Source organism: Leptosomus discolor, chromosome 5 (genome assembly GCF_034619465.1).
Source record: "Leptosomus discolor isolate bLepDis1 chromosome 5, bLepDis1.hap2, whole genome shotgun sequence".
NCBI lineage: Eukaryota > Metazoa > Chordata > Aves > Leptosomiformes > Leptosomidae > Leptosomus > Leptosomus discolor.
The window spans coordinates 58,777,552-58,803,435 of NC_141395.1; the positions used below are offsets into that span (position 1 = coordinate 58,777,552).

The window sequence follows — 25,884 nt, forward strand, 5'->3', positions numbered from 1 at the left end:
AAATACTTCACTATGTCTTTGATTTTACAGTCAAATAACTATTGTGACCATCTGCAGCAGCTGCATTTTACAAATTATTTGCTGAACCAAACTAAGCACAATGACAAAAGTAGTCATCTCAGATGTACTGTTAAAACAGAGGAAGAAAAAGGAGCATTACTTGCCTTTTGTACAGTTTGGCCATCTGCTGTACAGATGTTATTATATAGAATGACTTCAGATACAATAATTGTAGAAAATTTTCATTAAAACCTCAACAATTTGCACTTGTTTACTTGAATCTGCATAACTCCCCAGTGAGACAACACAATACGCTTGGGGTTTCTTTGGTTCTCACTAGCTTTCTCTTTGATCCTTTTTGATGTGCTGACTTTAATAAACATAGTTAAAAACACTGTTCAAAAACATCATGGAAAAAACTACAAAGGAACAATTATAGCAGTAGAAACTACTCTAATCCCTTACTTACGCAAGCTATTTTTAGTGAAATATGTTTTTTTACACATTTTATGTGGCAGTGTTTTATAAACAGTGTAAACGACCTCTTTTCCAGATGAGTTTTAATGTAGGAGAGAAGTTGGTTTGTAAAGAATCCTATTTGCTAAGAATTATTTAGCAAAAAAAAACTCGAAAGAATGTGTTGTCGGCATTTTTCCTCCCTTATAGGGGGCAAACAAAAGTACGTGACCTTGTGTAATGCTTTGATTTTTTTTTAGCTGAAATTAAGAAAGAAGTTTGCCATATAACTTTTTTTTTAGTTATCAGTTTTCCCTCTAGACTTTCCTGCTTTAATCGTGGAAGCTAAAGGCCTTCTGTTTTAATTTTTCTTCTTCATTTCTTATGAAAGTAAAAAGATGTAGCTTCTGAAAAACAGCGGGGCTAATTAGCTGAATTATTTCACTTCTAACAAAATAAATTGTAAGTGTTGAACACTCACATTGCGGTTGGATCAAATTAAAACACCTCCATTTCTACATATCCTCCTGCAATCTTATACAGCCCCAAACCTTTAGTGTGTCAAGGGACTTCATTTCTTGGACATTTTTCATGTTTTAATACCACAGTTACTTATAACAACATGGTTGCTATTTCTGCTAGAACACTTATGTTCTCCTCTGTACTTACAGTGAAATCCCGAGTATTTTGGTTTTACTAAAGTAATACTATTGTAGAATGTGATGCAGTGTATTGTCAAAAAAAACCCAAACCAAAACAAAATCCCTTTTCCAAAAAAAGATATTCTTAATTTTACTTTCTAAGAGGCTACCAGTATAGTTTTTCTGATATTTAAGGGCAGGGGTTTGTCATACTGATGTTAAGTAATTATCTGTAGTCGTTTTTTATTTTGTGGCTTAGAGTTACAAGTTAAAACTTGTACCCATTTCATACAAGCAAATAACAAACATTTAGCTCATTTTTGGCAGCTTATTTGTACTGTTGATGAAAACCCCAAGTTCAAGAACTATCGTTAGACCTAGTTCAGTGATTTTTGTCCTCTGAAGTATATGGCATCTTCTACAAAGTGGCTAGAGCTCTCGAGTGCCATGTACCCCAGTCAGATTTGAGATTGCTTGGTATCACACTTGAGGTATGTAGCTCGCTCCAGAACAGTCTCATACCATTAAAGTTGAAATAATTTTTAGCTATAAATACTAGGAAATAGAATGCAATTCTAAACATATGGCTTTCAGTTAATTTAGGTTTGGTGTTGAAATTAGCACTACCTACCTGCCAAAAGAGCAGATAAATGAGAGAAGTTGAGGACTGTACTCTCCCCAGAGTGAAAGATCGCAAGAAGCCTGTAGCCTCTCAGTGGAGCCTTATTTTGCTCTGGCTGGACACAGGAAGGAAGTCTTGCTGTTCAGTATCTGAACTGAAAGAGTTACGGACATAAAATATTCCAAAGACCATAGACAGAATTCCCCAGCCCTTCGTCCTGTATGCAGAGATGATTACTTTAGCATATAAATAAGGGGAAAAAATAAACACTGTTGAGCATATGATAATCACAATTATTTTTACTAAGCCTGAAAGCAATTACATACTTAAGATACTTTACAGAAATATTAAAAATTAAATGCAGCTATTAATTGTTGTAGAGCAAAGCCCAAACTTCATTTTGGAGTTAACTGACTCTCTTGAGAAAACTCTGCTAAGGCGTTGTCATAGCCTTTGGATGCTGCAGATATGCAAGTTAGCCCATGGGGAAATAAAACATTAAATTAGATATGACTACCTAAAATAATATGCAGCAGTAACAAGCCATTTACAACACTCAGAAGACCTTTGTTACTTTTAGAAAGAAATATAAACTCTTTCCAACACTTGAACAATAGGAAATTAATTCTTTGTGAGTAAAAGCCAGAGGACAAACTAAATATTTAAATGGCCACTGAGGATTGAGGTGGAAGTGCAGCTTGTAGACAGCTATACAAATCACTAACAAACCTTAATGAATATTGGGTGTGGGCATCAGGGTCCTGTCAGATTTGACACCATGTCCCAAGTAGCTTAAACGAAACACTCAAGAAGAGGTGGAGACCTCATCAGGTCTCTAACATCTGGACATCTGGGATTTTATTTGTCATTCTGGCATACCCTGCAAGCGCAAAAGAAAGAGTAAAAGGGGATTATCCTGACAATGAAATGAGTTACTGAATCTTGTGATAATGAAAAGCAGAAGAATTCTAATTCCTTTCTATAGTCCCTGAGGTGGAGGTGCGTTTATAGTTCTGCAGGAGTATAATGTAGGAGGGAAGAACAGATGGCCTAAAATCCATGAAACAGGACACCACCTAATCCCAGGACTGAGTGCCACTATTAATCCTGGTCGGATTCCCTACTGGTACTTTGTAACAGGGTTCAGAATTGCTACTGATGAACTAGCACGTTAACTCAGGGCAGGGGAGAAGAAAAAAGAAAAAAAAAAAGTTAGTTTTAAGTTGTTGATTCAAGACACTGTGTACTAATTTTGTAGAACTGCATTTACAGTTTAAATAACTTGACTTTAAAAAGTAGACTCTAAATGAAATTCAATTCAGAACAAATATGGTTGTTTTTTGTAATCTCATCTTTTATTGTCAAATTAATTGCCTTGTTCTTTTGAGACTGGAATTTCTTTTATTATGTGGATCCCAGTGCTATATGTGGCAGCAGTAGGTGATACAGCATTTTCATGGTAGTCAATTTTATAGAATATTTACCTTCATGAGGAAATACAGAAGACAGTAAAAGCTAAATGTTTTCTTTGTACGTGTTATGCTTTCTGTGCAATTTCTCCAGTTCAGTCTACATTTTGCAGTGTGAGGTACTGAACACAGAGATTAAGCGTTACTGCCCGGTCTTAAGGAGCAGTTCCCTAAGTCGTTTAAATTGTTGATGTACTGGCAGCACATTTCTTCTTTTTCTATGACAAGAATATTTTTAATGGAGTGAGATCACCAGCTTGATGCCCAAACAAAAGGTGCAATTCCATAGGAAGTTCAGGTTACTGTGGCCACGCATTTCCACACTCTGTCTTGTGCTTAGCTCTGTTACTCGGGCAGCTGTTCAGCTGGCAGTGAGTGGAGTCAGGGCACTGATGTCTGAAAACTAATCCAAAAGGAAAGACAAGTTTCCAGCAAGATCATCTCCTTCAGCTGGCTCACTGGACAGGTACTCGTTAATGACCATGCTGGCACAAAAGAGAATTCAGAGAAGTATATAAAAGAGGAAGGGGAAGAAGGATCAAAAGGAGAAGATTGGAACATAGCAGCCTGGACCTCTACTAGCCTTAGTCCTGGGGAAACCACATCTCAAGAGTGCAGGAAAACCTGTTCAGTTTGTGTGGCCTGGGTATATCTGTCAAGCCTTGAACTTCTACAGGCATAATTCTGTGGGTTGTAGAGGCTCAAACAGCTCAGGTGCTGTCAGGCACTATCTTCAGGATTCATAAAGAAAAGTTACCCCCTAGTTCATGGACTATTTAGTTTATTAAAGCAGTTGAAATCCAGTGAATCAAGCATAGAACAGAGGAGCAAGACACCAAAGCTGTATTTCTAATTCAGTCTTGTGGCAATTATATAGGGCTACATTTTGAGTGGCAACCACTATTTTGTAATGCTTCATTTACTGTGCAACTGTTCAATGTCTGATTTTTTTAGTAGTGCTAAGTATCTACAACTTTATAAAATCAGTGACAATTGTAGGTAGAAGCTATCTCCTGAAAATAAACCGAAGTTTTCAACAAACTACCTAAAATTAAGATGTGAAACTACACAGGGTTTTTTTTTAGTCGAAGAACCTTTCCATGCACATCTGTGAAGCTGGAGTAAGAATGTTCAGTCACTTTTCTGAAAACTGATGATACATGAAAATAAAGTGTTTATGATACAAGAACTGAGTATTACTTATGTCAGTATAGCACTCAGTCAGTTTTGAAAGCTGGACTCACGGATGCAAAATGGACACTGTTTTTGTTGGTTTCCATTATGCATTTTCCTTCACTTAATTAGAATAAGATACGGCAATATAGAGCTTTGCAAATACATATTCTAAATTGTTTTATACCAAAGGCAGCCTTGACCAAAAATGAAAATCCCTTTAGATCTTATCTTTAGTATAACCTCTCTGATCAGGCATCACAAAATCCAAAACTAGCAAATCAACAAGTGAATTGAGATTTTTCAGTTATTTAGTATGCAGTAGTGTAATGAACATGATGTACCTGCCCAGTTATTCTTTAAGGGAGATGAGCTCATTTCAAATAGATAACCATCTCTGACTTCTCTTCTGATTCATCACTGACCTGAACTCCATTTGAACCTTGTTAGACACAAAACAAGCAGGATTCCTGGCCTGAGCTATAAAATATAATTAAGCCCTTTTGAAATGATGTGTAAAAGAACATAGCTTTACCCCCACTATAACTACTACCACCACCACAACCAATAAAGTTAAATCAAGCACTGCCTGTAATGGATTAAAATAATAAATGTTCCTGGATTTTAGTGTTTGAAGTATTCGAAGAAAACAGGCTCCCAGCAGCCAGGACTGCTGAATGCATGGGGACATTTATTAGTGACGAATTCAAGGGTTTGGCCTGTTTAAGATCATTACTTTCTGTTTACCGTGTGTTACACATCTCATGTTTTTACAGAGCCCACATGTGTCCCCATGTAACGCTGAAGAACTCTCTTTCACTAAAGAATAGTTAATTGGTAATGTGTAAATACTGTTCTCGTGGGGAGAATGAACTGTCATAAGATTCAGCTCGACACTAATGAGAAATCCAGTGCAGTCAGTGGATAGTTAACGAAATCTCTCCTGAAAAATTGTCCTTTACTACATCTCACCATTTGTTTGCTACTGCTGTTCCCAGACTTGAATAAATTGTCTCACTCTTAAATTAACTGTAGTATTTCCCTTGTAATTATTTTCATAGCTTTGTTACCCTTTCTTCTCAGAAGCTGCTTTATAGAGGATGCCTCTCAACAGAGCAGTGTAACTGTAGTATACCTACTCATTACATGATGTATCTGAGGTTTTCTTAAGAGGAAAAAAATCATGTAGATAATTTTATCAATATATTAGATATAACAACATCTTTATATATTCAAAGCTGTCTTAGTATCTTTGGCAACTTTAGCTACAGAAGTTGCGGATACAAAGAGTGAATGCTCAGTAGCAAATATCACAGATTATCACCTTAGTAATATGTGACATTAAAGCAGAAGCTATTAAGGAAAAACACTTGCTAATTAACCTTCAGCAGCCAGATTGTATCTCTGCCGCCCAGGCGTGGAGGGCCCATGGGAGAGCCTGGACTTCTTCCTTCAGAGTGCACTGCCATCCTTTGGGTGAGAATGCAGGCTGCCAGCTGCTGCAGTGGGTGCAGACCACATCGCCCACGTGCATCATGCCCAGTCTGAACCAGCGTAGCAGGCTCTGTGCTCTGGAACACAGTCTTGCTTCTGAGCCACCCCAAACTCAGAAAAGAAATTTTCTTCCTAGTGCTACAATTTGCAGCAAAGCTACTGGCTTCAAAGAGGCTTTTCAAAAGATAGCTCAACTATAGTCCAGTGCCGTCGGCTGTATTTATTACAATACATGTTTCCAATTTTCTTAAAGCTCTATATAGAAGTTTGCCAATTAAAATCATGCTGTATGTTGTATTAGGTGACAGTTCAGTGAACCAAAGAGGATTTGCAGATACCTAAGGAAGAGCAAATGCACAGAGCATAATACAAAGAAAAAAACTTCTGCTACATTTCTACTTGTTTTATTTGGAGTTGATTCAAATATCAGTATTTTAAAATGTTTTTGGAAACGGAAAGTCCATAGTTAATGTCAAAACATTGTCTCTCCCTTTTTCTGTGAACCAGGAAAAATAACAGAACTCTTTCTTAACACCTGTTTTGCCTAAACACTAAGTGATTGTTACTGTAAGGCAAGGGTTGTTTTAATATATTTGCTGCATCTATTAAAATGGGCCAGCTCTTTTTTTTCTGTACATGCGAATGGATTTATGCACACAGGGCACTTTAACAAACATGGAGCCTCCTATTATCGGTAAATGCTAATATGGCTATAGTATAGTTCTGTATAAACCCTAATATAACTGTATTTATAACGATATTAGGGTACTCAGATTCTATGAGATGTCTCTGTAAATGTTAGCATAAATCAAGTCTCTACTGACTAAAAAAAGATATCAAATATCAAAGAATATCGAAGCAAATGTCTTGTAGTAAATTTTCTTCGCTATTCTTCTGTAATGCACTCTAATCTGTGAGCAAGTTAATTTCTTGACGTTACCAAGCAAGTGCTAGCTTTTTTTCAAACCCTCCTATGTTATTTCCAACCATATAAAAATACCTGGGTATTCCTTTTGAGCATAAGTCATCATAAAGGTAATCCTTCCAATGGCATGGAGAAGCCTGGGGTAAGTCATATTTTGCTCAGTTAGCATGGCAGCATATTGCGGTGCTATTGTGGATCTGGGTGGAGTCTGACAATGGAGGGTTGGCAGCGTTTTTTAAACACTGTCCAAAGCAAGTGCTTCATATTTATTAGTCTCTTGGAGGAGTATTTTAAAAGTCATGAAACTATTTGTTCCTAGAAGTAAATTATTGCACGTACTGAAAAGTGTGTTGGTGTTCATGAGCAATAATCCAAACAGAACAAGTTAACTTCTACATATCACAACAATCGTTTATGAAGATATATTACTTCTGTGTGGTGCCATCTCAAGTTCACTTCAAATGGAGACTTTGATTTAATCTGTTTAAACTGAAGTTAGAACTCTACAATAGAAGTTTGTGAGAAATGCATGAAAGGACTGACTGAAAAGAGTGTGTGGGAAAGGGAAAAAACAGAGGAGAATTATTTTGCATCTTTACCTCACTGAGATGATTGCTTTAGGCATAGAAAAGCAACTTCACTAACTGAGCGTATACTTTCAATGTTAGTATGGCATTTAGCAACCTGAAAGTAAGCTCCCTTCTAGTGCATACTGGTATTTCTTCACTCCCTTCCCTTAGGATGTGAGATTATTTCTTCTCTAATGTCATCCTTTTAGGATTTCCGTAGTAATGGTACCCCACCAAAGCTTCTGTCAGGCCCAGACATCTCTTTATTTACTATTGCTTTTTAGGGTTCGTGCATACTTGTTGATCTTTGTTTTCTTTAAGCTTTCTTCAGACATTACCATGTGCAAGTTTGTCTGAATGCTCCATTTATTTTATTTTTTTGTAAAGAGCACAGTGTTTTTTTGTACTAAGAGTCACTTTGTCCCCAAAAGGCCAGGCAGATATAACTGCTAGGAAGAACAAGGTTGTGATGCCTGCCTATACAAGAGCAATCTGGGTCACAGCAAGAAAAAGAAAAATCTCCTTGAGCTTTTCCTGGTATTTGTAGGACACAATCCATGGATGTGGATATTTCATTTATTTAAAATTTACCGACACTTCCTTATTCTTAATTGTATCTTCATTTCTCTATGTTTACATAGCATTTGAGAAAGGCACTGCTGATTTTGAACAGCAGTATTATGTGCTGAATGCTCAGTTCTGTTGCTAAGCCATTGGATATTGTGTTTTCTTTGTACTTTGTGGAGCTGAGATGACAACAGAAAAAGACGGCAAAGCATGATCCTTCCAAGTGTAATCCCAGTGAAAGAAAACATAAATAAAACCACTTGTATTCTGGCATTCCTCTTCCCCTTTTGTTATTTCTGCAACTTGGCACATATTCCACTAAAACTATAGAACATTTTTGTATATTGCAAATTGTGCAATAGTTACTGAGAATTTCTTCTCTTTAAAAACAGAATTCCATGTAGAGTATAAAAAAATTGAATTTCCAAATATTGTAGTGCCTCTTAAAATAACTAGACTGAGTATAGCAGGTTGAGAGTGAGCCCTTCCTGTAAAAACACCTCTTTTTTTTTGCTTTAAGACTGTATGTGAAGCTGCTTCATTCCTCAGTTCACAGAGTCAAGTCTGAACCAGTACCAAAAGGAGAGGCGTCAGGGTGTGTTGATGTTAGCTTTCTTGGTTATCACTGAAGTTCAGTGTCAAGAAACCACTGAACAGTTTCTGTTGTATAAACCTGATCCACATGAGACCAAACCCAGGGGTTCAGAAGCCAACCTAAATAACCCAGAGCTAAAACACCTTTCCCAATCAGTGACAACAGTCCTGTTGATTGGCATGGGACAAAGGTTCAATCAAGCCCTTGATCAAGATTGCTCAAGGGAGAGATTCTTCTTGTTTGTGGTTCCTACTCAAGCTGGATACAGTTCAATGCCATTATCACTATGGGGCCTGTTGGACCACCTTCCTAGTGAAGGTGCCGAATTAAAAACTAAACCAAAACAAAACAAAAAAATATTTCCTCATTGTATAAAATATTTCTCCGTATAATGAAATCATAACTTCCAGGATGCAGACAGACTTCTTTCTGGATTCTATAGAATCATAGAATATAGAATCATAGATTGAATTCTAGAAGAGATTCATAGAAGTTTTACTGCATGTATTCAAAACAGTGAGTTGTGGTTTTGTGAGATTTTTCTGCCACCAAGGGTATGAAAACGTAAAATGAAACTGTACCTTGAAACATCTGTATGTAAACCTTAGGTTTTTTAAACTTTTGCCTTTGTATATATCCAGTTTCATTAGAAAAATAAGCTGTGCTCATTATAAAGTACAATGGTATTCAATATTAAAGTGTTGAGTCCAAATATGATCACCAAAAGAGAAAAAAATTAACCCAACCTCAGATGTAGTACTTTTCATGTAAGTATACAAAAGAAATACAGACATATTAAGTATGGTTTGTTTTAACAGTGATTTGCAATAAGTTAAATTCACAAGAGATGTGCAATTTCTAGATGATGTTTCTTTCCTAAACATGTTTGTGTGTCTAATGAGAGTACATAAGTTCTGTCATAAATCTAACCTACCATTGTAATTTTTGTGTTTTATAAAGCTTTGTAAAGTGCAAATGGTTATGATGTGAAAAGTTTAGATTAAACTGTTTTTTTGGTAAACACACGTTATATATTTTGAGTTACAGTAATTGCTTTGAATTATTTGAATTCAAACATTACCCTTATTCCCCTGCTAAGCACTCTAAAGTCTAGCGAGGCAATATTTTACAATAATTAACCTGAACAAAAGCAGATAGAATTGTTCAAAATAGCTATTTCCTATCAGTTTAAAATATAATCAAGTGAAGCAGCTGTTCTTGTTCTTAATATACTCTTTTGAAAAAAATATCATAGTTTAATGAAAAATGTCTCTTCTCATAAACCTTAAAATACTTACACATGTAAAAAGTCATAATGTTTTGGCAAACAGTTCTTTGTAAGGAATGTGCATGAGACATACCTGGTCCATAACTGCAATGCTGTATAAAGTGTGCTCAATAGTGTCGGAAGAGCAAGCTAAAAAATAATCACACTTTTTGTGACTCAGCTTTGATGCTCTTGCTTGGAGAGGAGAGCAATTGTCCACACGAGTACTTCCATGAAAGTCAGTGGGACTACTTGTGTGAGTAATTGCTTGCGGGCAGAGGTTCCCAAGCTCGTGGTAAAGTAAATTCAGGAAATAAGCACATAAATGTTGGGACAATAACTACCAGTGGGATTAATTGTCTCCTTCTCTTTTTAGGAATACATGGATCATCTTTTGTCCTTGACATGAAAGATTTCCTTCTTAAAACAAGTCTCAAAGAGCGAGCCAGATCTCTGATGGGCCCTTTTTGCTGCTGTGTTAATGTGGAAGCCAAGTGGTGTAAGCACAGTGGTGATCCTGGCCCAGAGCAATCTATTCCAAAAATATACATTGATTTGAGAGGAGGACTGCTGCAGGTCTGTATAAGATGCTTGTGATGCTCTATTGAGCGGGACTGGCTTTAGATGATTGAGATTTCATAAATAAATTGCATGACAGCCTGTAAAGCTTTGCAGCCTAAACAGTTCATTGGGTTGGGGTTTTTTGCTTGTTTGATTTGGGAGGTTTTTATTTTACCTTTTAAAATAAGTATCAATTCTTTCATGTAAAACTGTTCATAGAAAAATTGTGTACAGTGGTTTGGGATTTTTTTGAATACTGATTTAGCCATGTATTGTAGCTGTATGTGTGTGTTCCCTTAAAACTACTGGATCAAATTACTAACACTTAATGTCTAGGACCCTGTTCTGGGGTGTGTGTGTCTGTCCATGAGCTATGTGTCTGTAATGCCTAGGGGTAGATTTAAGAAATACGTATCCTTTCTTTTTAAACTTACACCAGTTTCTCAGGGGAGTAATTATAATCTGTTGTTTGTAGCAATTAATACTCAGTTTTCCATGCTATCCTCTCCTTTTTGGAAGTGCCCACAACTTGAAACCGGTCCAAGAAGCATGGGAGTTCTTGAAATGAAAAATAGATTCTGTGGGGTTTAAACAAGTGGGCTTTAAGATAGGTCTTGTTTTAATTATTTTTATTGTAGTATCTATACACACCAAATGTTTTAAAATAAATGTATACATCAAGCATATAAAACACAAAAAGGAAATTTTGACATTTAGTTGTGTCATTAGGTCTTTTCCCAGAATCAGCATTAGAAATTCTTAAAACCACAGTGCTGGGAATAGAGCTAATTGGATAATATGAATTTTGTAAAGATATATCTTAATGAATAAATAAAGTCAGTTTCTCTACTTCTTTTTTATTTGTTATTCACAGGTACTTGGCTGACTACCTCTACGTGTTGTTAATAATAAAAAGTTTATTTTTTTTCTTCCAAAATTTTGGGGTTTTAACAGGGACCAGAAAAATACCTATAAATCTGAGAAAGTCATTTATTATTAGAGTGTACACTGGGTTAATTAGCTTTTGCAGAAAACAATTAAATATTTGGTCTGGCAGAATAGATCTGAGAATGCTCACAAAAGCATTAGCAATTCTGTTTCAAATTAATTTATTTACGCCTAATGATTTTACCAGCTCTAAACATGACCTCATCTTCCACCAGTGTTAATTTGTGTTGCAGCAGAGCCTAGAGAGCTTACGTGAAATTGCTGCGAATCATCTGTGAATACTGCAGTAGGAGTTCCGTGCCCTGGAGTTTTAGCTGCCTAAAAATGAAATTAATAAAAGGGGGGGGGGGGGGGGGAGGGGCGTAAAAAGCGTTCCTCCCTTCTCTATGAGTGGGGGACTGAGGCCTCTGAGATTGGCTTAGGTGACACAGAGCTCCTTTGAGGTGGTGCTAGACCAAGTGTGGGACCCTGAGCCCAGAGGTCCTCTAGAAACTGCAGTAGAGATGCACTAAATTAGGGAGGTGACCTGGGTAGCCCGGGACTATTTAGCTCGGGACTGGCTATAGCTGTGCTTCATGAAGATCTTGGTTTATTCCATGGGCTTACATGTAGATACAGGGGAAGGAAAAGCTTCCTTCTTGACAGCTGTACTACAGGCCCTTTAGGCATCTTCCGAATTTTTTTCTTATTTCAAAATTGGTATTCCCCAGTGAAAAAAATTGCACTGCTCTTTATGTGCACATCTGACTTGTTTACTTTAGTCCTACCCTTACCATGGACTTTTAAGTCACTGTCTGGAGATTTTGCTTTCATCCCACTATGGTTCTAAGTCTTATTTCTTTATTAATTGCTAGTTCCTTCCTTGGTTTCCCTGTTGCTTCTGGGCCCACTTCTGCACATGAAGACTGAAGGACTTGATCCCGCTAATGTGATTCTCTCAAATAGGAGTTTGATTTGAGAAAAGTAGTGCTGCTTGTCAAAGCTGGGAGAGACAAATATATACTTGCCTTTTATTTTGCTATGAAGTATATGAATCTTCTGGACTTTGAATGCCAGTTTTTATTAGCTATTTTTCTAAATTTCTGTTTTAAACTTCAAAAACCTTCAAACTTTTAAACCTCAGTCTGAGAACTTACACCACATCCAATTCATATGATGTATATATTCAATATTTGTGTTTGAGATGATCTTTTGTATGTCTTTGTAGTCATCTGTCTTTGCTGTCACTTACTTGGTTTTTAATGCATTCCAGAATTCCACTATTGGAGCAAGAAGCTCTTTGAGCAGTTTAAACTTTGCATCTTTAAGGGGTTTTTGTTATAAATTAAACTGCAAAACCTGTGACCAGTCCTAGCATTACTTACTGCATTCAGCTCTAAATTCTTGCACATGACTTTTAAGATCTGTGCTCTTCCAGGCAGCATCAGTATCAGTTGTAAGTGGTAAGAATTAATGCTTTTCTTAGAATGATGAAAAGAAGAAATTTGCCAAATGGTTTTGTAGAGATTTTACATTATACTTGCAAGCAATTGAGGTATAAGTAGAGCAGGCTGAAAGCCATATAGAGTTCCTATTGTTTTGGGGAGGTTTTTTTTTCCTTCAAAAATGACTAAATATTTGTATGTAATTGTTTTGTCTTTTCTTTCTTTTTTTCTTTCTTTTTTTTTCTTTTTTTTTTAAAAAGGTTTTCTGGGGTCAAGAGCATTTGAACTGTCTAGTTCTTCTCCAGGAGCTTCTGTGGCAGTACCTTACTAAAAAGGGCAATGTAGAGACATTGATATCTGAACGTACACACCCGGCTTGTTTTACTACGAAAAGGAATCAGGCCTCAAAAACTGAGCATACCTCAGATGATCTGCGAACAGGCCTATTCCAGTATATACAAGATGCAGGTAAAAAGAATATTATTTCTCTTTTTTTTTTTAATTACAAAGTAAATACAGTGGTAATCTATTAGAGCTTACTTACCTCTTACAGTGAATAACTTTACGTTTTTTGGAAAAGCAGTTGAAAAGACATCTGTTAGAATGAAAAAAAAAAAAACTTTTCTGCTTTCTTTCCATTAAGCTGTAATCTTTTAAAAGTCAGGGAAATTGCTTTTTTATTTTCTCTCCTTTTGATCCTGAGGGGTTTATTTTTCACTACTTTGGACTCATAAACCAGCATGTTTCTTTCTAGAAATTATATAACAGATTATAGCTTTCTTTCATTTGACAGAAGCACAAAAACTGCCTGGTGCCTATGAAGTTGTGTTTTACAATGAAACTGAGGATAGTCCAGGAATGATGTTGTGGAGATATCCAGAACCCAGAGTGCTCACTCTTGTAAGAATTAACCCTGTTCCTTTTAATACAACTGAAGACCCAGATATTAGCACTGCTGACCTTGGAGATGTTCTTCAGGTGGGTAATGAGAGTTTTCTACTTTCAATAACAAAATGTTACTGCTATAAAGTGAATGTTTTCAAACTTAGGCTAATTAAAAATGAGCACAAAACAAATGTCAGGAGCTCTATAAAATCAGTAGGAGGTAAATTCCACAGTTTGAGCACATCTTTAGTTTTAAAACTACTCGTGCAAACATTTTAACCACTTACCTGTAAAGTTTTTGTGTGGCATAATAAGCTATAGCTAAATTTATCAGTTCTGGTTTGCAAACATGCAGAGGTTTTTATTCTGGCTTCCTACAATGTTATTGATCAGTCTTTACTTAAAGACTTCTTTTGATTTGAAACTGAAATATGTGAGGAAAGACCTGGTCAGAAATTGCCAGGATTCAATGGAATCATTGAACTCACATCTCCAATCCAGCCATCCTCTCCTGTGTCTCTGATGGCAGATGGCTGTGCTGCTTCTAGTAAGATCCATAGGGTAGCAAGAAGGGATCTATTTTCTCTCATTTCGCTTTGAGACGGCTGGACAGTCAGTTTGACTGTGTGAGGTCATGGAACTGCCTTTCAGAGGATGGCTGAGTGCTGCACCTCTGTGACTCTGTGCCCCAAAAATAGACCTCACAATTACACTGATCCTTAACTCTGAGAATTTTTACTTTCTAAAGTGCACAACCAAGTAGTTACATTCTCTCCTGTCTAGTGTAATTCATCTTTATAAGTTCACTTACTACTTGAATACCTATTTAGATTTTAGCTCAATTTTAGTTTTGTTAATCTCAGTTTCTTTTTTATATTACAAATTGGATCTTTTTTTGTTTAATTTCAATCTGCTTGTTAATCAGAATAGTGTTGTGAGTAACGGGAAATAAACATCTCCCAATTCTTCCTATTTGTTCAGAAATGTTGACTTATATTTCATTATTACTGTAACATTTAAAATTGCTTTTAAAATTGAATTATGTACCAATATGCTTTGAGTTAGGGATAAGTAGGATAATCTTCCTCAGATAAATGGAATAATGTTATTACCGTGCACATACTGTTAGTGAGATCACCTAAGTGTCCTGCCAATTTCTTTGCCCTCTAGACAGCCAAATGTCAGCTCCTTTCAGTTATATGAAAATTAAAATTAAATGGAAAAAAATCAGCTGCACTTGGCATGAGGTTTGAATCAAAGATCAAAACTGTGTTATTGTATGCTGTCTTGATGACCCTATTAGGTTGCTATGAAAGCCAGCAATTTGCCTTCTTTCAGGATGGTGTTATCAGAGCACAGCACACCAAGTTTTTTGGTGTAATTACATTAAGCTACCATCATAGATAACAGACATCATGAACATAATGTTTGTGCTTGTGTAATAATATGACCCTGTACAGGGGGAATATCGGTTCTTCTTCAAGTGGGCGTATGCAGCTGGACATTCTGCTGCTTTGGGTTTCCATGCTGCAGTCTAGAGAAAAGAAGGTAGTTGTAATCCTCTTTCATTTCCCCTGCGATTGCCTCGGACAGTAAGACAGAAACAGGAAAGCACTCAGCTACCAGTGTTGAGGTTCTGTCAACTTTTACTGCTCTTCATGTAATTCTTTGGATTTGCATTTAATCTTATACATTGACCACAGAGAACTGCTCCCATCAGTCTTGTTTTAAGTTTGTGGACAATTGTCCCTATATACCTTCCCTCCATGATGCAAACTTTTTACTGTGGCACACTCTCTTTTTAAGGCCTGTCAATTTTATGATTAATTCTTAGTAAGTCTTATATTACTACCTTGGGCTTTCAGTTACAAGGGAAGAGATGAAAGATAGCAGCCAAATTAGAGGACATCTTGGGCATGTGGAGTACAGAAATGCGTGCAAGAGAATCCACGTTTTGGTAGCAGCTTATTAATTAAGGCAGTAACTGTTGCCTGCCTCTAGATTGTGATTTATCACATTTTCCAGAAATGGCCATGCACCTACACAGAGCAGCTCTGCACAGCCGTTTTAAACATGGACAGTATGCATTTTTTTATTAGTCTAACATAGGTATGTGGGTGGAATAAGTAATACAGAGTTGATTTTCAAATTGTTTAGGTAAATTACATTTATCAAATACTCATCTCAAACTTTAGGTTCTGATTTAAATTAATTAGGAGGCCTTTCTTCAGCTCCAATTTTTTCCCGGTGTGGATATGTGTCTGTTTCTTAATATACTGCATATTTAGTGCATATGGAAAATTCACAAAATATAAAGACAAAAAAGACAAACCAACACTTTTATTTTATTCTCTTCTTCACATGAAACGTTAGAGTAACATCTGCAAGCCAAAGACTTCAGCTTTTTTGAAAAAAGGATCTAAATTTAAAGACAATAATGATATCAAAGTGTATTAAAAATATATTTTAAAAACCTTCCCAGGACTGTGTATGTGTTCAAATGCTAGGAGGACCCATAATGTCACCAGCTGTGTTACCAGTCTTCCTTAATCCTTTACTTTACATAAATCCAGGCAAAGGTGCATTTCTGTAGTTTGTCTTGAATTCAAAGATTGCCAGTTGCATGTTCTTTCTTTCCGAGTAAGTTGCTGTGACATTTCATCTAGCTTTCTGTCTTTATTAAACTTTTGGCATATCGTTTTAATCATGGATAGGTTTTAGGAGTCTCTGTTTTTATAGCTATTCTTCAAATTCCTGGAACTTGCAAAAACTTCACCATAAAGAGAATTTTTCTAGATATTGAAGTTGCGTGTCATCTGCTGCAGCCAAAGGATAAGCTAACAGCTTCAGATTTTAAGAGTTGGTATGAACTATATTGTTTCTGTAAAACCTTACCTTGCTGCTATTTCTAGGTTGTCCCAAGAGCTTTTTTTCTTGTGCTTTTACTTGTGTTGTTGCAAAGGTAAGCAGTTTCACTGGTCAAGTTTCTAATACTTTACATTTTTACAGACCAAATCTTGTTGCTTTTATTTGTGAAGGGAAAAGGAAGAACTGATTTTTTGCCATGGCATAGCATGTTGCATTTTCTTTAGCGGTTTGAAATAGAAGTTTGATCTATTTGTTTGAAGGAAGTGAGAGAGAATCCTAGATGCACTTGCAAGAAACTGCATCAGTATTGTATTTCTTTTGGGAGACTGAGAGTGTCTGAACTTGTTGTTCTTCCTGTTTGTTAGACATTGCAGCCCCTTTCTCTTTAATATTCAATCCCTCATTGTCCCATTTTCATGTCCTACAAATGTTCTTTGACTCTGTGATTTACTGTTTTTTCAGATAACTAGCACTTGATGAAACACCTTTAGACTTCCCTCGTATCTCTTAATTGCTTAAGGAGTTCCTGCTCAGTGACATAAGGTGTTTCTTATCCTCAGGTACTTAAGCCAAAGTCTGGCATCACTTCTAGCCATTTTTGACATAGAGAACTTTTCTTATTTTACTCCCCTTATGTCTACATCACTGCCAAGATCTTTTCTGAATATATCTTCCCAAGACTGTTTTAAGTCTATATAGTAGTATGTGCAATTCCTTACTAATGAAGAAAGCGCATACGTGGGTATCGTAAAACAAAACTCAATTAAGTGAAGGAAAAACCAATTTGCCACTCTACTTACAAGTGTTTTGGGTGCAACCTTGTGTAGCTAACTGAAAGAAAAAATTAATACTGGGTTCTGTGTCAAGGAAGAGATGTGCTATGGATGTAGAATATTCAGCCATCTTTTATACTGAACACCTTTCTAGTTCTTTGATTGAAACTAGTAACTCTTGAGTGTTCTATCAGCTTCTGTTTCGTTTCTACAAATGGTTGCCTATTATCCAAGTTTTGAGATTTTTTTGATTGGTGTTTAGAAAGCTCTAGATACAACTAAATATCTTTGTAAAGGTCAATATGGGTGAAGGAATTTACCCAAAAGAGCAGTAGTTTTATGTTCTCGTAAGAAGAAAAAGTAAATAGACTGTGTCTTGTCTGAGTAGTGTGATGAATCTAAGTGTGATGCTCTAAGCCATCACTAATGTACCCCTTGTATAAAGGGGATCTACGTAAAAGACCTTCAGGCAGCAACTCAAATGTTGGTAAAGGCATACCCTTTTGATCTTGACTACTGCTAAGATTATTTTTAAAATACATGGAGAAGAAAAAGTGTATTCCACTGATAACTTCACTTAAGACAGCACACATTTCATAAGAGTGAAGTTAATCCCAGCACTGACTCCATCTAATGTCATGTAAACCAAGGTAATCCATTACTCCCCAAATCAGCAAGGGCAAAGGGTAGAACAGTTTTCATGTGAGAATCATATTCACACCTCAGGAGCAGAGGAAAGTCTGAACTTGGAAAAATGTCACAAAATTAATTCAAAAGATAATAAGCAAGTAGCAATGTCATTACTCTAAAATATTGAAGATTGATATTGGAACATCAAAAAGGGTGCTCTCTGAGACTCAATTACAGCAGATGAAACTTTTAAATCATTCAAGTAGATTGCTGGTAAGAGGAAGTCTTGTGATTGAGGATATGTAGATGAGCAACTTTAAAAGCCTATTTTGTTGTGTACTTAAAGAAAATACGTACACAAAACTGGAGAGACAAAACCTACTGTTCTTGCTCCAAAACAGTAGTACATTTAGGACACTCTCTTGTGCAGATAATTTCTATAGTAAAAATTGTGCAGATGTTCATAGATTTGCCTCAGCAAGTATTCACATGTGAAGACTTCAGGTGTGCCTCAGTTTAACAGTGAACTATGTTCTACGAGGCAACCAGCTCGTCATTATAGGGCAACGGGTCTTTTATTTTCTCTGTGATGTTCTTGTTTCATAGCAGTTAAAGTTGGAATCTGTTCATGGTGATGATTCTCATTCTTGTGAATCTGTCCATAAAATGTCTTCCACTGAGGGCTTTGAAGCATGGTAATAGCCTTCAAGCAGAGTATGTTTTATAAGGTATATAGAAATCTCTCCGGCAGGGATATCAGAGTTGTAGAAGATATGTGGGCAACTTGGGAACAAGGGTGTGCGAGACAGGGATATAGCTGGCACTGCCCCATATCTTAACCAAGAAGCTATGTATTGTCACCAGCATTTACACGAGTGGCTGTGGATTTAAAAGGTGGAGAAAACCAGATTTGTCTAATCAAATGATCATATAATGTGTAATGCTCCAAATTCTGAGCGCTCTGATTTATTTAAGCTGCATCACCAACACAGACTTAAAATTCTTTCTCCTGGGTTGTCATCCAGTGAGAGATACAAGCTGTTAAAGCTTGCAAGACGAAAGGAAGATAATCTGTTATTTGTTCATTTCTCCATATGAAGTTAAAATAAAATATCTACTAAACTATAACCTTTACAGGTTTTTGTATTTGAGGATGCTTTGCTTGTGTACCTGCCAGAATTCCTATTGCATGCAAGTGTAGTCAACGTTATAACAGGTGATGAAAAGATGGGTGTGTGCTGAGGTGTCCTTTTTTTGGTCTTTCTTTATACAGTGTCCTAATAAACAGAGCACTTATTCCTAGTTTAGAAAAATAGTGATTAAATTAACTAAATCTCAAGGTCCTCTGGAGAAAATTAGAGCGGTGGGTATAGTTCTGAGGTTGCAGGGGCTTAACTGAGATTTAATAAGGAAAGACTAGGTAAATAAAACCACTCAGGTAAAATTCTCTGAGAGCATTTGCGGAGATGGTGAAATCTCTTTTAGGAGAACATAAAGTATTTCCAACTTCAAAAAGTGAGGATTCAAAAAATTGTCCGTTGCATTGCCTTACATGCTTATGCTATTTAAATAAAGATTTGCAAACTCTGCAGTCTGAAATCTGATTTTTTCAACACTGTCAGCCAATAAACATTTTCTAACACCTTGTGGTTGTTTAAACAGTGGCTTAAGGAAGCGTGAGCTTAAGAGTGACTGACATTAGACCTACTGTAAGTCATTATTCCAGGAAGGATTTGACATGACAGTCAACAGGAAAAGAATTATGATCAATGTCAAAGACATTCATTTTTCCTTTTAGCAGAGAATACCTCATTTTTGGCTGGCTCTGCTTCCTTTTTACTTTTCATTCCCTGTTGGGGCTACAGTGTTCAGCTGGGCATTTGAGAGTCTGGGAAAAGAACTTTTTGGGAAACCACAAATTTTATTCATGTTTGATGTATTTCTTACATTCCCAAAGCAGCAAGTATTTTGGAGATCGAGATGATTTGTGTGACAGGTTAGTGATTTAAGTTCATAGTGTTATTAAATTAAATAATAAGCTGTAAAGTTCAGCCGTGCTTATCGATAAACCTGTCGGTTTGCAAATTTTTTAATCTACTGACATACAGTTCATCACTGTCTTCAAATAACCAGACTTTTTAGATATTCGATGAAATAATTTGTCTGGCTGTTGTGAATTGCTCAGAAGGCAAATTTGGTGCTTTGTCTGGGATTCTGCTTTTTAAAACTTGTATTTCTTGTTAATTGTACCTTATGATGCTATTCAAAATGACTGTACTAGTCATACTACTGCTATACATAGACTGTATACAGTGTTCTTATGATCTCTACTGTGTGAAGAGTTGCAATAAGCTTGAAGCAGTGTAATTATTGAACAAATCTGATCTTAAACTGGAACTATAACAAATGCCTTTTTTTCTAATGTAGGAAACCGCTTTCCCTTCAGTAGAAGCAGTGTTTACATCCATCCATGTGTACCAAAATGGCTGCAGGTCATCTTGTAAACAACTTGTCTGTGTAAGAGGGCTGTAGGCTTGCTTGTAGGCTGAGCCACTTAGACTTCAGATGATCTGGATGTGAGCAAGTTTTGTGAAGCTGGGCAGAGTTTTGCAGATGTTTTCCAAAGTTAAGACTCCGACTATTAATGATAAGTATTGTCTTCATTTTCTTGCAAGGAAGGAAGTAGGGGCTAAAGGAATTGCAGTGTTATACAGTGAGTCTTAAGCAGATGTTGAAACAGAGCCTGTTCTCTTTAGGAATTCCAGCTTTAAACATTATTTGTGAACTTCCTTGCCTGAGAGTAGGATTATCTCAGACTTTACTATTTTGTTACTGTATTTTGTGTGTATAATCTTAATTATTTTGCTGTGTGATCTTAGTGTTCACTGCATCGAGATGAGACTGTATCGTTTGGCCTACAGTTTCTGTGCAGTCTGCAGGGAGTTAAGCGTAACTCGTTGGGAATGTTAATGGACGTTGTGCATAATTTGCCTGTGCATCACATTGAAATTTACCCTTTGGGGTTACTGAGCCAGTGAAAATTCTACCGGGTGCCAGAGGACTGACGAAACCATCAGATTATCTTAATGACAGATTTACACTCTGCTCGTGTTCTGTACTTTTCAGATTTTGTAACTCTGATTTATGAAACTTTGCAAACCCAAGTCCTTCCTGCTGTACACTGTGGCACTTCTTGTAGGAGTCAGGCTTTACTGTGGTCAAAAGAGCCCATATACCAAAAATTACACAGTACTTTATGTATTAATAGACTGCTACCCTCAATCCCAGAGGTGACTGTATTTCAACAGCATGTATTATTAATAAATACTGAAGCTTAGAAAACGAAAAGCTTTAAATAAAACGTGGAAGGTTGTTCCTGTATCAGATAAAGAAAATAAGGAGTATTGCAAGTAGGTAGGTCCCTAATGTAAGACCTCTTGTCTATATAGTTTTGTTTCTCAATGCTTGCAACAATAAATTAAGACCCTAATAAATTAAATTAAATGCTGTTGCTTTTGCTATTAGAAAAGCAAGTGAACTTCACAAAACTGTCTCCAGATGAATGACAGCAGAAAAAAAAAAAAGGGTTTGACACTTAATAGTACATGCATTTTCTTGTTTAAAAAGTTCTGCAGAAATCTTCTCAGTTGTAGCATAGGACTATTCTGTGCTTTCTTAACAAAAGCTGTTAGTGTGTTTAGAGTAGTTTTTCCATAATGAAAAAAGCCGGTATCTGTGACAGATTACATTACTATACACACCTGCATTTGCTCTGAACCTGCTAGCCTGATAAATTGATAAGATAAGTTGGTCACATGTTGTTTTAAAAAGGCAAAGAACATAGTTCCTAATAAAAGAATGCTACATATTTCTTCTAAAAGGTTAAAAAGCATTTCTCAGGGCTCTTAAATTACCATATTCTGATACCAAGGGAAAATAAAACCTGGGCTTAGAGTCTTGTTTGTACTTAGAGGGCTTTCCGGACAGGAAGGCAATCTTGATGCAATTCAGTAAGCCACAATACCAGTGGGGCATTACAGGTGAAAAAATTGCAGCTGTACCCCTCACCACAATGTATTACAACTGTACAGTGGAATATTTCCTGTACAGAAATAGGGCTTGGTTAACTTTGTTTCCCAAGAGTAGATCACATTAAAATGTTATAAAATCATGATTTCCTGCATTTGAATACTTGTGGTTTCTCAACTGGTTCCAATATTACAAAGGGGTTTTTATAGCTTCTATTAGTTGAAGATGTATAGAAGCTTTTTTCCAAAGTCAGCTAAAAGGCAGTTATGTATTTTTAAAGAACAATTTATTTCAGAAGACGGGAGTTTTCTTTCACATCTCTTTATTATAACTCTATTTAATATTTATTTTATAAAATGCAGTACAGAAGTAAATTTAAACAAAATGAAATTGATATGCTAATAGGATAAATAAATAAAATGTTAAATGGATTTGAAAGAGCTGAGGTATATGTTGTTACTCAGAAAGCAAAATAGTAGTTATTTTCGCTATTCAGCCAAAGACCTCAGTATGGATAGGGGAAAAAATTAAATTAAGCAGATATTGCATATTCAATTTTAAAGTGAGTATTTATAATTTAAATGTTCTAGCTTTAGGAAAAAAATTGTTAAAGCAAATTCAAAGAGAAGTAAAACAAATTCTGTGAAGAAAATATATAGAGTAATTTTGAAAAACTTCTCCAGTTGGGGTATCTGATTATTCCTCAGTGTTGAAAATTGAGAGTGCACTATAGTGGAGTAACTTACACTGCCCAAAATATACAGGTACCTAACACGTAAAATGATATCAAAGTACAGAAAACCATAACAAAAATACAAAGGAGATTATGCTGGGGGGACAGCAAATACTTTGTACAGCTAGAATGTTTTTAATCCTAGTACTACTGCTAGTCCTAATACTACTAATACTAGGCTACATTTTTACCTCACTGTAAACAACCACTTTTTTTTTTTTATATTTGGATCTTCATGAAAAAGGAAAATTGGTGGTCTGTAGCTGTGCCAGGAGAGGCTGTTTTTCACACTGTTATGATACATTCTTAGCCCTGAGAAAGGCTAAAAAAATGTTATCCAACGGGCAGTTCGGTTTGTAGCGTGATTTCACAATGTCAGTCACATAAGATAAACAGGAATATGGATGTTGAAGTATCCTACAGTTGTCCAAAATGTTGTTCCACTGGTCAGATTGGATTGTGTGTGTCATGCAAACATGCATATTACAGAGATTTTATTCTATTTAATATTGATTTTCTTTTGAGCATATTTTCTACATAATATATTTTTCTGCAGGGTTCTTTTGCCATTTTTACGTAAATAATACTTCAAAATCAAATTTAAAAGTAATGTTCTGGGTAGTTATTGCCAAGAATTTTTCCCTAGTAAAAATCTGGATAAAACTTTTTATTTCCTACTACTGTGACTTCTGTTCACGTAATTGGAGAATTGTATTTTTAAGGCAGTTGGCCCTAAAACAGTAGAATATCCTAATAACAGAATAGCTTTATTACAGAGCAATCAGTTTATTCATGCTCAGGAAGCTGGAGTTAAAATCTCAGCATGGGTTGGCGTCTGACACAAAGTGCTAGTTTGTATTGTGTTCTGCCTCTCATTCACTTAGGTGGCCCTGCTCGGAGAAGATAAAACACACACACGCTTCCTGTCTTCTGTGTGCGTTTTCTTGTACAGTAGTTGTTTCTGGAACAAGAATTGCTTCATTTCCAAGAGGAAGCGCCCACCATCTGAGGGACTGAGATTCAAGAAATGAACATTTATTCTGTAGAAGCCTATTTTCTAGCAAAAACATGAATCAAAAGGAAGCATCGCTGAAAGCAATATTAAGCACATTCTGTAACCCAGCTGTTAATATCTTTCATTCTTTCTCAGCTGGACAAGATGCATTTTGCAGCCCAAGAGATGTGCATGTGCATAGTTAATGGTCCATTTTTTGTACTGAGTTTAAAAATTACGTGCTCCAGTATTTACGTAATAAAACAATAATACTTTTACATACTCTTCATTCAGCAACCTCAAAGCTGTAGGCAGATGGCTGTAGCTTTCTCGTAGAGACAAAAAAAGATGTCTGTGAAAAAGATGGGATTAGCTAAGAAATTGAGATGGTTTAGTTATTTCTGTCCTAAGTGGCAATGATGTCTGTGTCTGAGACCTGTTGGCATTATGACAGTGCCTATAGTGAATAATAGGTATGATCATTTATGGTAATGTGAGTGTTTGTGGAAGTGCACTGGTATTGGCCCTCTGCTCAGCTAGACAGCAGCTCAGATAGGGAAACATACCTAGTAATAAGTGGTGTGTACCCATGAATTTTCAAGTCCAAATTAGGAAAGTAGTCTAAAGCGGGGAGGATAACATCAGGTCACAGGAAAATCTGGAAGCATGTTGTGATCATGAAAGCCTTTAAAAAGAACATACAGATCAACAGGTATTTCTCTCCCATTGGGTCTTAATATTGCACGTAACTTTAAGTGGGAATAAGAAGTATCCGTGTGGTCAATAGGGTGTACAACACATAGATGAAAATATTAATATGTGACATAGCGTTAACAGATTCTGTAGCATTTCTTGACCCCTAGTTTCCAAATAGGAACAGATAATGTGTGACGCAATATATGATGAATAAGAAAAAACTTGATCTATCACATTGTAATGCATTAGTGGGAATACTTCATGTTGGTTATTAATACTGTCTTGCTGATAGGTTAACTAGCGTGCAGGAAATGACTTCAAGGATGCAGATTTTTAAGAGGGTTTTCGGCTTTCTTTTTGTTTGGGGTTATTTTGTGAAATGTATGTGATAGAGGTTTCAGCTCTGCTCAAATCAAGACAGATTCTATGTGTGGAGAGTTGATGTATGTTCACAGAGGTGATTCTTGTAATGTCTGTATTAGTGCGGTATATATATGAAGTTGTTTTTTTTTCTTAAAATAGAGCAAAACGAGAGATTCACAGAGCACAGAAATTCACACTCTCCTAATTCAAAAGATTTCTGCTCCAGGGCAACTATTTCAGCTGAGTTGTTTCTTTGTGTCCTGTACTGGCAGGGGGCAGGACTGGAACAGTCACTCGGAGACAGCTGCTTTCCTTCCTATCAAAATTTGCTAATACACCATTTTCATTCTTCTTCAGAACAGTGCCATGCAGTTTTCAGATCTCCCATGTCTGTAGTCCACAGCAGTAAAGAGAAAAAAAGGAGGAACCTTCACATTCTCTGCTTTGTTTTAAGTGTATTTATCTTATTAAAAGTCTTTGTTATAAGTACTTGAGAGTTTAGGCTGTTTACAGGTGGCTTTGCAGTTCTGCTTCTGATCTCTCTTGTTAATGGTGCTGCAAAAAAACCCATTTGACTGCTGTTTTGCTCTCTATTGCCATAATCATCCTTCTAGATAAATGTTTGTGCCATAGTATGGGGTTTTCTCGCAAAACAGAACTTGGAGATTCTTGGTTAAACCTAAGCCCACAGTTAAATAATAGTTTTATGCACACGTAAGTGACAGGAGCTGTACAGTCATGGTTCTGTTTGCGTTTTACAGGTGAATAAAATCATTGCAATTAAAGCTTTCTTTAGAGAGCTAGGAAAGAAGACAAAAAGCTATGGAGAAGTGTCTGTTGAAGACGCATGGTTGTTGTTTAGCAAAGAAGTTTGTGGTTAGATACGCTTCATTAGTGCTTAGTTTTATAGAGGCAGCACTAGCGGTCATATTTTCTAAGAGGTAATGATTATCTGAATTATGGCTTAGGTTTTATTCAAATATTTTAAGGTAAAACTGCCATATTTAATTCTACATATGGGGAATTTTTTGTTGCAGCTAATTCACTTATTCCCACTGCCTATGACTCAGTTCTGGCATTGTAACCCATTTCCAGGCTTTCACAACTATTATTTTTGGCAGCTGATATTGCCCAGAGCTACCATCTTTCCTTAAACTTATCCAGATCAGGCATTAGTAATAAACCCTCTAGAGCAAATAAAG

General features: G+C 36.3%; 1 protein-coding gene across 3 annotated transcripts in view; it reads left to right on the forward strand.

The window, feature by feature from the left end:
* Positions 1 to 25,884, forward strand: part of VPS13B (vacuolar protein sorting 13 homolog B) — a 480,656-nt gene that overhangs the window by 387,211 nt on the left and 67,561 nt on the right. For all 3 annotated transcript variants that reach the window (XM_086465731.1, XM_086465733.1, XM_086465732.1), the window contains exons 36-38: positions 10,155 to 10,354; positions 12,972 to 13,179; positions 13,505 to 13,689. In XM_086465731.1, the coding sequence (XP_086321857.1) occupies positions 10,155 to 10,354; positions 12,972 to 13,179; positions 13,505 to 13,689 (593 nt within the window). The remainder of the gene's footprint in view (positions 1 to 10,154; positions 10,355 to 12,971; positions 13,180 to 13,504; positions 13,690 to 25,884) is intronic.